Here is a 12,362-nt window from a genome sequence, read left to right as displayed (position 1 = left end):
ACGCACACACACACATACACGCACAATAATTTATCTTGTTTTGGCGTATTTACTTATGCACATACATATGCATATGTATTAGCATTTAGACTGCACACACATACACAAAGTAATTGTAACTGAATGAAATCTTGAAATTTGATTTTTCACTGTTATTTTATTAATTGTTGTTGCTAAATGCGGGTTTGCTTTTTTTTTATTTGTTTTTGATTGCTGACGGAATGAACAATTGGCGGTATGCATTTAATGTTGCAGCAACCGCAAGCGAGTAAGAGGAAGCAGAACAACACAACATGGCCAACAGCACACGCGCATCGCCTAAATTTAACTGAATGAGCACTCACGCACACACACACACACACACACACACACACACAGCAATACAGATAAAAACATCGACACAGCAGCAGAGAAATAATCAAAATCAAATGTTATAAGTTATGTATATGTATGTATGTAAGTATTTTGAGTTAACACATTAAGTACATAAATGAGCACCAAAAAATAAATGTGTATGTAAATTTAACAAAAAAATAACTAAGAAAAAACACGGCAAAAAAAAAATAAAACAACTAAATATCTACACACAATAAAAAAAATATATACGTATGTATTTATGTACGCACACACACACACGCGCGCAGAAACAACGCACTGAGCCCCGCGTGACGAGCTTGCGGGGGGAATGTGTATGGCGCAGACGGGGTGCGGGGCGAACAGGCAGACGCGGCAACGATGACGACAACGAAAAAATCGCGGAAACACTGCGAAACACGCAACGCGCAGAAGCGAGAGAAACTCATCGACTGAATCGGAATCAATACAAAGAACGACAGTAGCTCGCTCGCTGGGCCGACTGACTGGCAACACGGCTCCGTGTCTGGGCTCTTGCTGCTGCCTGTTTGACTGGCTGGCTGTTTGGCTGTCTCTGTTTAGTTTGCTAACACACAAACGATGACAACTACAACCGCACAATGTGATCAAGCCCCAAAGCCAATACAACAACTCACCAATACCACAAAAGCAAACATGCATAAATACACAAATACACGCGCACGCAAGCGCTCTCTTCATTCTTCTTCATGCGCCTGTTAGTGGCATACGTGTGACTAATACAGCGTGGAGAGCCGAGCCGAACCGAACCGAACTGAGCCGAGTCGAGCTGCGCTGTTGCCTTTTGCCGCTCATTTACTTTGCGCTCGATTTCGCTCACTTGTTGTTTGTGGCGCGGCCAGGGCATAGAAGAACAGCAACAACAACACAACAGACACGCTGCGATTGCCTGTACGTGAGTGTGTGTGCCCGTGCCAGTGCCAGTGCTCGTGCTTGTGTTTGTGTTTGTAAAGAAAAGCAAAGTACCAGGCATCGTCGTCAGTGGCGCTGTGTTGCCTGTTGGCAAGGTGGGGGAAGGGGTATCATTTGCATCTGTACCCAAAACAGGCTAAAGAGTCCACAAAAAAGCAGGTAGGCCAACTACAGACACACATAAATACAAACTCATATACAGGTATATTCAAGAATATGGGGCAGGTTCGATTAAAAAACAATGTGTTTCACGCACTTACAGGATTTTCAGATTTAATAATTAATAATCTGTTAAGCTACATATAATCCGTACACAAAATAACAGTTACTGTTCTGTTAAAGTTTTTGACTGTTAAGCAATTTAATATGAATATGTATGTACATATATACATATGTATGTATGTACTATAAGAGCCGAGTCCCTTTTTTGAGATAGGCTTGTTTATAAATCGTCTACGATCGTTTTAATATATATATATATACATATGTATGTACAAACATAAATAAAATACAAGCTTCAATTAATGTTTGTATGTATATATATATGTATATGTAAGCATGTGTTTACAAGTTTTCCGATCATTTGTCAAACAAATAAATGGGTAAATTTGATGACTGGGATAAATTAAAATGAAGTGGCAATCATTTGTTAAAGTACAATAGAATTAAATGTTAAAGCTGGAGAAATATTCTGAAGACAACTAAACAAAAACACATATGTATGTATGTATGTACATATATACAAACATACTCCGTGTACAAACATACATACATATAGACAAAGTTAGCAAGCAAGTTTAACAACTAGCTGTGTGTATGTGTGTGTGTGTGTGAATGTGTGTGTGTATATGTATGTGTGAAAGTATGAATGCGTTTTCTATGGCTGTTTGTTTGCATGTATTGCGGGTACTGTCGGATGTCATTCACATGTGTGCGTTGTGCTTTTGTTGTTGCGCTGTTGCACGTCGTCAGCTGTGGAGAGAAGCTGTAATGCAGGTGGCGGTCGGTCGGTCGGTCGGTGGATGGTGAAAGAGCGAAGGAGTTGTTTTTGTTGCTGTTGCGCCGCTTGGCCGGCCAGTTGGTCAACTGATGATGCAGCAAATGAGCGGGATAAGACGTCTGATCTTGTCGCTCATTGTTAGAAAGGAACAAGTTTTTTCTTTTAATTTTCCCCATTTCCCTTACAACACCAGCGTTCAACTTTGCATTCGCTTGTCGCATCTATTGTGGCCAGAGCTTGCGTGCGTGTGTGTGTGTACGTGTGTGAGAGGCTAAGAGAGTGGGAGCGCCGCAGCCGGAGAGCGCACACATGCAGGGCGTAACAGCGACTCTCTGTTGGAGCTCAAAAAAGCTAACGCGCGTGTTGCCTATTCTGGAATGAGATCGCTGCAAAGCTGCGAGCGCGCCTAACAGCGCTGCTGTTAAATTAACAGACATTTTTGAAATATTTTCACCATGACTGTGCCAACGGACAGAAGCAGCAGCAGCAGCAGCAGCAAAAACAACATTAGTAGCAGCAGCAGCAACTGCGGTCGGCTACTGCGCGCCAATTGTTGACATATGTACATGCATACATACAAATACAACTACATGTATGTATGTATGTTCATGTACATATATGTATGTATATTTTGTATCAGTGCATGTAATGTGACTTATTTAGTTTGTCAAAACTTTACACGTGCTTGTGTGTGCGTGTGTTTGTATGTAGCCACTAAATGGCCAATAAGAGTTCAAACGCTTTCTTACCAAATTTCTATTCTCAGCGTAACTGGTTTTGACTTGATGACACATGCATGTATGTACGTGTGTATGTACATACATATGTAATGTGAATGTCTTTCTAAAAAGTGTGTTTAATATCTAGTATCGATTTTTAGCTTCGGTTATCGATTAATCGAACTGCATCTCGATGGCTCTTCACACAGGTTAGGTTTGATCTGAACTTTCACATTATCTTACTACACTTGACTATATTATAAATAAAGCTTATCTAGTTAGCACACGGAATCGTATATCTATAATCTATCAAGGCTGCGATTATGAAAGCTGATTAATTATGATGTACGTACACACATACATACATACATACGTACATACATACACAGGTACTTAAGTAATTTGGGGTCAAGGTTCAAATTGATTTTTAGTTTTTTCGTTCATAAGTTATGTTGACAGGTATTCAATTAAAACAAGTAAGAGGTTCTAGTCGGGAGCTCCTGACTAGGGGATACCCTGAACCCTCTTCTTCCAACATCAAATGCATATATATATTCTATTTTAGAAGCAATATGTCAAGTTTGGTGACTCTAGCTCTTATTATTTACCAAAACTGACAAAAAACAGAACATCGATATCGATTTTTATCGATTGCTTGAAAACGGAGTAAGTTATCGATTATCGGAAACAAACTCGATCCGCGCGGGAACTGGGAGCACCTACATCTAAAATTTCTCTAGCTCTTATAGGTTCTGAGATCCTTGCGTTCAATCATACGGACGGACGGACGGACGGACGGACGGACATGGCTAGATCGACTCGGCTATTGGTGCTGATCAAGAATATATATACTTTATGGGGTCGGAGATGCTTCCTTCCGCCTGTTACATACATTTAGCTTTCGCACAAACACAATATACCCGTATACCCATTTTTAATGTGTTCAGGGTATAAAAATGGACTGGTCTACTATATCGGTTACAGTGGTTAGAAGTCAAGGAAACCCGAATTATGTAGAAATTCGAAAATACATAATCGTTTAATTTAACATAAAGGCTTACGGAAGTGCTGGAAATTTGCCTAGAATAATTCAAATATCCAGCTACATATGCAATAAGAAGAAAAATTTAAAAATTAATATATCTGCTAAAGTTAAACAATCAATTGCAATTATTATTGATTCAGTTGTTCACTACAAGAAAAATAATCAAATAGATAGACAGTGGTATCTAGATAAAAGAGTTATTAAAAAAGAACTATGAGAAATACTGCAATGTGCGTTAGCGTTAAATTAGGAAAAGTCGAGAATGTATAGCAGACACAGTGCGTATGCGATATATATGTACATACGTATACGTATGCGTATACGTATGCATGCATGCATGTGTGTGTGTGTGTGTGTGTGTATTGCGCGCAGTTTATCAGCTGCCATAACAATGATGTTCTGTTCTTTATGAACTTAACATTATGTGTGAAAGGCAAAGAAGAAGAAACGGCAGTGACAGTGGAAATACAATAAAAATAACAATAACAATAACGACTATATCAACAGCAGCAACAACAACAACGACAACTTTAATAATAATAATAATAACAAGTTGCGTGAGACGGTCTACTAGAGTGCATGTGTGTGCATGTGTGTGCATGTGTGTGTGTGTGCGTGTGTGCTTGTGTAGAAATTAATAAGTTCCAGTTAAAGACCAACTGAATCATTTGTTGTCGCACAATCAGACAAGCAAACATAAAACACAGATGAACACAAACACAAACACACTCACGAAATAAAACAGCTGCGAATTTAATGTCCAAGAGCAAATTAGAGAGACAGAGACGGAGCGTGTGTGTGTGTGTGGCAGTGTGTGCGTGTGTTTGTGTAAGTGAGAGACAGATAGTAACAGCTACATAGCGTGTTATAATATATATCTACATATCTATGTATGTTAAATAATAACATTTCAACAGAGCCCCTTTTGATGAACAGACAGGAACTGACAGATATATATATATATATATATGAATATATAAATATATAAAGTGTATCTTTTGCTTTCGACGGTCCTTGCAGTAGATGTTCGTTAGATGCTGTAGATTGAGACGGTTGATTGACTTTTGGTCGACTTCTCGATGCCCAAAAGTTCATTCAATTTGCCAAAATCATCGGAGCCACCCGATTCTAGGCTCAGCCTTGGGCTTATTTGGCGTTTTGAATCTACCTGATTCGAGGACTTTTCGAGTAGCTGATTCTTTTGGTTACGTTGCCGGCGCAGCATTTTGATGTGTGAATCCTCGCCCTGATCGCTCGCCTTGCGCGGATCCTTATAGCCGAGAAAGACATCTGTGTTGAGGCTTTTGTGCAGTGGCACGGGCGGGCCCAATGGCAATTCTTGCTGTTGATTTTTGATGTCCTGTTTCTGTTTCTGTTTCTGCTTGTGCTTCTCGCTCATCGCCAGATATGGCTCCGGCTCCAGCTCCTGTTCCTCCTCACCCTCCTCCTCATCGTCATCAGTTTGTGAAGAGGATGTCTCCTGCTTGGGCAGCTCACCCAAAAAAGCCCGCTGGATATACTCGAGGGGCTGGCGCGCAAAAGACAACATTTCGCAAAAGATCAGATCCTGTATGATGTAAAAGTCGTTCAGCACATACTTGAGATAAGTGCCCATCAGGCCAGAGTACGCATCCGGCCAGTTCGACAGCGAGAGCACACACCATAACTGATACGAGTGCACGCCGAGTGCGACATTGCCCATTATCTTCTGGAGATGCTCCAGGCTGCTGAGCAGCATATAGTTCTGGCGATGTGCCTCCATTATGGCCGGCTTTTCGCATTGTGGCGGCGCGAACGGCTGCTCCCGACAGAGCTGAGCACAGCCCCAGATATATGGCAGAATGTTGCGATCGTCGATCACGTTATTGTCACGCACACTAGTCGGGACCAGGCGAAAGAAGGTCATCAGGCGGCGCACCAGATCCAGATAGCGTTGGAACAACAATAGGGCAGCGGCCACTGTATCCTCGCTTTGCAATATGCTCGACTTGAACAGGCCGCACAAAAAGAACAGGAACATTAGCTCATTGCCGGGTCCGTAGTCGTAATGCTGTAAGCTACCAAAGGAGCGGGTCAAATACTGGGCCAGCTCATTGACGTGCTTGCAGTGGGGCTTCACCTGGGACTCCAGTATCGAGAAGATCTTCTCCTGCACCAACTTGGTCCATTGCCGATACGCGCGATGACATTTCTGGCCCAGCGAATGTGTCGATTCCATCGTATCGAGTCTGTCCTCGCCAACACAACGGAGCAGTCCCTGTCCCGCGCCCAACGGATGACATTGATATACCAGACGATCCAGCCAATTGAAGATTTTGCACAATTTAAGCATCTGCTTGGACACTGCATAGCCGCCGACCTGACGATGACCCTGTATGGCCATGCTGGTGTTATTTATGTAAGCCACCAGGTCATAGTAGGCCCGAGATCGTTTCCATTTGCCCAGATCCTCTGGAGTGCGCACACACTTTGTGTAGACCCGTTGTGCAAATGCTGATGCCTTCAGAGCGTCGGCCGTGGGATCGGCCACGTCGTATACCTGTTTGCTGCTCATCTCACACTATATTCTATTATTATATATCTATATATATATAAATAAAACTATATATATATGTTTGACTCTAAATTCAGGTGAAAAATTAGTTTTGATACCTGGCGCAGGGCCTGTTGGGCATAAAACTTAATGAGATCCCCGAGTTCTTTATAAGTTTATATTGAGCATAGCTTACTAAGCGCATGTCAAATAAATGAGTGCAACTTGCTGTAACTTTTTTTGCCCCATCAAAAACCATAATCAAAATCCATAAATACATCCAACAGGACTTGAATTTATGAGAACTGCAGAGAAAGGCGATATTGTGAAGTGGGCGTCTCTCGCTTTCTCCCTCTCTCTCGTTTACTCACTTATTCATGCGATTTATAACCTACTCACTTGCCTCTTCAATTAAATATCGCCTTTCCATGCAGTTCTCATTAGCTCTAGTTATGCTTAAAACATATTAACTGAGTGTCTTAGCGTTTATCTTGTATGCCGTTTTCTAGGGGTAATTGGTCTAATTCAATTAATTTTCTTTCCTTTTTTTAGATTTGACGCTGGCACAGGCCTATCTATATTCGCACATTCACAAGTTATGGCCGTAATCAGCATAAAATAAAGTCCACATAGACTAATACTTGGAAGGCCTATTTAAACTCTTTGTGCGTGTGTGTGTGTGTGGTAAAAATTACCGTAGCACATTGCCACTCAAATGTTAGATAGCCCGATTAGAAGCATATAGCAGTCGCTCAATAAGTCCATGTCAAGACCCAGTGCCAGTAGACGAGACAAGTTGTCAAGGCAAGTTGTGTTGTTTGCGATCCGGGTGAGTAGTCAGCTAAATTGTTTACTTTAACTACTTATCGTTGATGCATATACTATATAGATTCGCATACAATATGAAGAATCCGTTGTGGTTCCTATTTTGGCTGATTGTGCTGCTTTTCGTGTCGTTTATTGTGGCTCTTCTTGGTGCATTTTTCTACATTTGGACCTATTTATTAGCCCAATGCAGCAGCTGTTTTCGGGTGAGCTATCCTGCACAATAATAAATAGACTGTATATTTATTATGCTTCCTCTTTCGCTCTCTCTCTCTGTCTCTCTCTCTCTCTCTCTCTCTGTAGAGTGTTGCCGAGTTCTTTTTGAAGTGCCTGCAGTTTCCAGGCTATTGTGCGGCCGCCATGTTGAATTGCCAATCGTTGTGTTAGGCACATTAATCGACTCTCGCTGACATCGATAAATCACAGCACAGACAATCGAAGTGTGTTCGCACTAGAGATGGTGTTTTTCTTACACGGCTGGGCACACTTAACGCCCACAATAAGTGCAAGGCAATCAGCTTGCTGTCAGAAAGATTAGCCGTTCAGATAAGTAAAAATTGGCTTTACCATTATATAGGCTACACACACAATACGCTCACAATAGCTTTGTTATCGTGTGTGTGTGTGTGTGCATGCATATGTGTCATCTCAGTATGCATTTACGTAGTTAAGTTGATAAAAAGTACTATTTTAATATCATGTTAATTGGGTCATCAAAAATTTGTTACGTATCATAATAAAATGTTGTTCTTAAATTAAGACTGTGCCCGAAGTTCGGGGATCAAAGCTCTGTATGGCCGGAATTACCCTAAGAGGGAAATTCGCTAGCGAAATTCTTGAGTGAAATGCTCTAGTTTTCGAGAATATCTTCTAGTCAGCACGTAGAAATTGAAACTATGCAGGGCAGATATGACTGAATGCCCAGTTAGTTCCCATGACATCATAACTTTATCAATTTTTGCACACTGTCGTCTAATTGAATCTTGAATCTTTATTGGTTTCAACTACATTTAAGCGTTAGGTTTAATTTGTAGCGTCATAAAATCAATGTTATCAAGTGAAAATGATTTCTCAAGAGGTGCATCGCGCTTCAATTTATATATATATATGTATTTACATATATACCCATATAGTTTCTGTATAGTTAGTCTGATAAATATATGCATGTATAGAGACAGATATATAAGGAGAGCAGCTGCCTCTGTCTGGTGGGAGGGCGTGTAATCTGCGGATCATTTTGAGATTAGCGCGTTTGCTTGTTATTACTATGATTTTTGCAAAAATCTAGAATCTATTTATTTTGTTTTTCTGCTTCTTCTTCGTTTTTTTTTTGGATCGGCGCCAAATTGTGAAGAGGAAGAGCAATTATCTAAAAATAAAATGCGCTGCGCTGTGTCGGCAATAGATAGAGAGCTACAGCTAGATCTAGATAAATACACATACACAGATTTATTTGCCATACATGTATGCGTATGTATTGTGCATAAAGATGTACATACGCGTATATATATCTAGATGTATATGTGTATATATATATATTTGTATTTATATGTGTATGTGTGTGTGTGTGTGTGTATATGCACGTTCGTGTGCTCTCGCTTCTATGAAAATACATACAGACGCGCATGTAAATTAGTGTGTTTGCATGTACATCTGTACATACATATGTATATACATTTATACATACACATATACATATATATATGTATGTATATAAAAATGTGTATTAATCGTGTGTAGACCGTGGGCGCTGTACAATGCCCTGCAGCCAAGACGAAGACAGGCAACTGATGCGACTGCGGTTTTAGTTTTTTGATACCCTTACTGCGGGTACTTTGATATATGTCCACGATATGTGTGTAGCTGTTATGGCTGCAAGCCAAGTACTTCGTCACAGCTTTTTCTATGCAAATTTATACAATTTATTCGATTTGATTTCGTGCTAGGTTGGGCATATACCCTATAATATATAAGGGATATCTAATATATGTTGGATAAGCATATTGAGGAGCTTTCGTGTTTATATATTCAATTGACAATTTTTCAATCTTTCATCCGAATTTCTATTTAATCGACTCTGGTATTGCAAACGTCTTATCCCATTTCGAAAGCTTGAACTTGTTGAGAATTGCAAGCAACGAAAAGAATGTAAAGCGTGGAAATTACAGTCTATTTGCCAAGTGATTCACTCCGCGAAAGTGCTTTATGCTTTATCAGCTAATATTATGTTCCTTGGTAAAAGTCGAACTTCTATGTCTAGAAATCTACAATTGGGGCTAAGAAATTTGGAACGGAGGCTATTAGTGAGTTCCACTACATATCAGTGCACAGTTCTTTATATATAAATCATAAATTGTATGAAAAGCAGATATCTTATCTTACTCAAAAAAACAAAAAAAAATATTATTAAATTACCAATCAGATTTATTCAAAATTCACCAAAGCCGAGCCCATATATCGTTATGCTATACAAATTTGTTATATAACGATTTTTTCAATTTAGAAATTTTAACTTAAAAAAAGCACTTTAGTATTAGAAAATATGTGAATTATGCTTTATAAAGACTATGACGCTCAAGAGAGTGTATGGTTTTGCAAGTTGTGTCACAGCAGCTGACTTCCTTGGCTCGCTTTTGCGGTTTTTGTTGTTGTTTTTTTGCATAACCATCCCAAACCCGTGTCCCGTTGCCATTCGCAGAGTCAAGCCCAGACACAGGTCCGTGGATGATTATGGCTATTATGCGATCGCCCACGCATTGGCGAGTATCTGTGCCACATCGCGCAATCCGTCGCAGACGTAATGACTGTGTGGCGACTGTTGTCTCCACGGAGCCGCCCTGCCCGGCGCCCTCTTCCCATTGCGCTGCCTGTCATACGTTTTATTGTCAGCTAACATTTATCAGGCCATTTTGAGCATTTTATTTTAGATAACTCAATCATAGCCAGCCGCAGCGGCAGCAGCAGCACCTGTCATCTGGGCAAAATCCTATGACGCACAACAGACATGATTTGCAGGCAGCAGGAATAAATAGTTGAAGAACTGGACAGCCCCAAGGGGCACATTAAAGAGGCATACAACAGCAATGCAAAGCAACAGGCTAGCACGACTCTAAGATACCCTCTAGCCAGCACGGGAATAGTCCCAAGCAGCTGACTCAAACTTAAGAAGCTCGCATAAATACTTTGGGGAACACAGTAACAGCACACGTGACAACAAAGATCGGATACACCGAAGAGTAGATGCCCTTCCAGATATATGGCAGAATTGTAAAGCTTTCTACTACGGAGCTTATAGATAATATCTTGAAAAACAAAAACATTTTCAATACTTTCTGTAAAGCTATAGTAGTCCGATATTGACAAGATTTTGCACACTTTTGAGTTTGAATTTTCACTCAGTAACTTCCTTTTCGATTGTTCATTCCTACGGCAGCTATATAATAGAGCTGTCCGACATATACCCTTTCTGCAGCAGTCCCTGCCGATAGCCTTGCATGGAAACAGACGGACGCACCTGGCTATATCGACTGTTGATATTGTTCAAGAAGATATATGCTTCTATGCCTTACAATTTGTATGACTACTTTGTAATATTATCTCCTTCTCTCTCTTCCTCTCCCTATCAATCTCTGTCTCTCTATCTCTCTCTGTATCTTCTTCTCTCAATTGCTCTCTCTCTCTCTCTCTCTCTTTATCTTCTTCTCTCAATTGCTCTCTCTCTCTCTCTCTCTCTCTCTCTCTCTCTGTCTGTCTCCCCCTTTCTCTCTGTTTATCTCCGACTCACCCTATCTCTCTCTATTACTCTATCTCTCTAGCGATAAGGGACTCATTCCCGCTCGCCCTCTTTTTCTCTCTCTCTCTCTCCCTCTCTATCTATATTTGTATCTGACTTAAAATTCTTTATATATTATCTAAAATTGTTATATTTATGTGGATTTAATATGTGAGTAATTCTATCTTGTATCTATTTTCATTCTATTTTATTTATTGAGAATCATCCTCTAGATCTCTATATATTTTATAAGTATATATGAATTCTACTATATTCTATTTTATTCTATATACATATATGCTAAGATATTCTTTAAATCGAAAATTTTCGTAGTCTTTTTAATCCTCAGCTATACAATAGAGACATTGTCCATCAACTCAAGAATAACCTAACAGAACATTCGCATCGGTTGATACCTTATTTATTTTTTGTACTCTTATATACTCTACATATATAGCTATATAGCTATATATATAGTTACATAATTGAATTGATTGGCTGTGAAACGTGTGTGCGTGTGTTTTTAATGCATTCGATTTGATATTGAATATTTTCGCCTTGAATTATGCAGAAATTTTTGTGTACGCTTCTTATCTGCGGTCTGGCCCCTAATTGTTGTTCTTGCTGTGGCTTTTGCTGTCTTGCGTTTTGTGTTTTATTCCCATCATCAATTAAGCAGAAATTGTACAAATTTACACCTGTCTTCGGCGCTTCCCTTGTTAATTGTGAGTGTGTGTTTGTGGAGGGAAGGGGGGGGGGGAGATGGGTGGTTGCGGTAAGGGAAATGAAGGTATACAAAACAAGTGCAACACTTTTTATTATTATGGAATAACAACAAAAAAGAAAGAAGACAATGGCCGACTAGCAGATACCCTGCACACGTTAATGTGAAAGCTGCCTTCTCTGCTCTGCTTCTTTCCTTTGCCCCATACTGAGAGAAATGAATTTTTCGGTTGTTTTAGATCGAAGGGAGAATCATACCAAATTTGATCCATCTATCACTGAAAATATTAAAAAAACATGTTTCAGAATCGATCGAGATATCGATAAAGTATCGATTTATTATCGGTATTATGAAAATCGAAAAATAGATCAGCAAAAATATCGATTTTTATCGACCGAAAATGATCGATTTTGATTCAGATTATGGAAAAAGAAAAAGA

At 39.8% G+C, this 12,362-nt stretch overlaps 2 protein-coding genes and 1 long non-coding RNA gene across 6 annotated transcripts in view; 1 reads left to right on the top strand and 2 right to left on the bottom strand.

Annotated features, from left to right (window-relative positions):
* Positions 1 to 12,362, bottom strand: part of LOC115766294 (protein scalloped) — a 64,898-nt gene that overhangs the window by 30,453 nt on the left and 22,083 nt on the right. For 2 of the 3 annotated variants that reach the window (XM_030710168.1, XM_030710169.1), the window contains exon 1: positions 627 to 675. The exons of the other annotated variant lie outside the window; for it this stretch is intronic. The gene's annotated coding sequence lies outside the window, so the exon portion shown is untranslated. Of the gene's footprint in view, positions 1 to 626; positions 676 to 12,362 lie in introns of those variants that run through there. 3 annotated transcript variants of the gene reach the window in all.
* On the bottom strand, positions 4,786 to 6,667 carry LOC115766293 (serine/threonine-protein phosphatase 2A activator). Of its 2 annotated transcripts, XM_030710167.1 has the most exons (2): positions 6,189 to 6,667; positions 4,786 to 6,119 (listed from the first exon to the last, which is right to left on the bottom strand). In XM_030710167.1, exons 1-2 carry the CDS (start codon positions 6,621 to 6,623, stop codon positions 5,100 to 5,102), a joined length of 1,455 nt encoding a protein of 484 aa, XP_030566027.1. In that variant the 5' UTR covers positions 6,624 to 6,667; the 3' UTR covers positions 4,786 to 5,099. The 2 variants fall into 2 exon arrangements, with proteins under 2 accessions (XP_030566027.1, XP_030566026.1); XM_030710166.1 differs by having other exon boundaries at positions 4,788 to 6,665.
* On the top strand, positions 7,177 to 8,156 carry LOC115766296. Its single transcript, XR_004018195.1, has 3 exons — positions 7,177 to 7,431; positions 7,492 to 7,633; positions 7,731 to 8,156. It is a non-coding gene; the product is annotated as an uncharacterized LOC115766296 (long non-coding RNA).

The sequence above is a fragment of the Drosophila novamexicana genome, unplaced genomic scaffold, assembly GCF_003285875.2.
Source record: "Drosophila novamexicana strain 15010-1031.04,08,12 unplaced genomic scaffold, DnovRS2.1 tig00001089-arrow-arrow-pilon, whole genome shotgun sequence".
NCBI classification, from domain to species: Eukaryota; Metazoa; Arthropoda; class Insecta; order Diptera; family Drosophilidae; genus Drosophila; species Drosophila novamexicana.
Note: the sequence above shows the minus strand (reverse complement) of the source record. Positions and strands in the feature narration are given on the sequence as shown.

Bases quoted from the DNA above. Each gene is read 5' to 3' on its own strand.
- LOC115766293 (XM_030710166.1), bottom strand. From the start codon at position 6,623: ATGAGCAGCAAACAGGTATACGACGTGGCCGATCCCACGGCCGACGCT.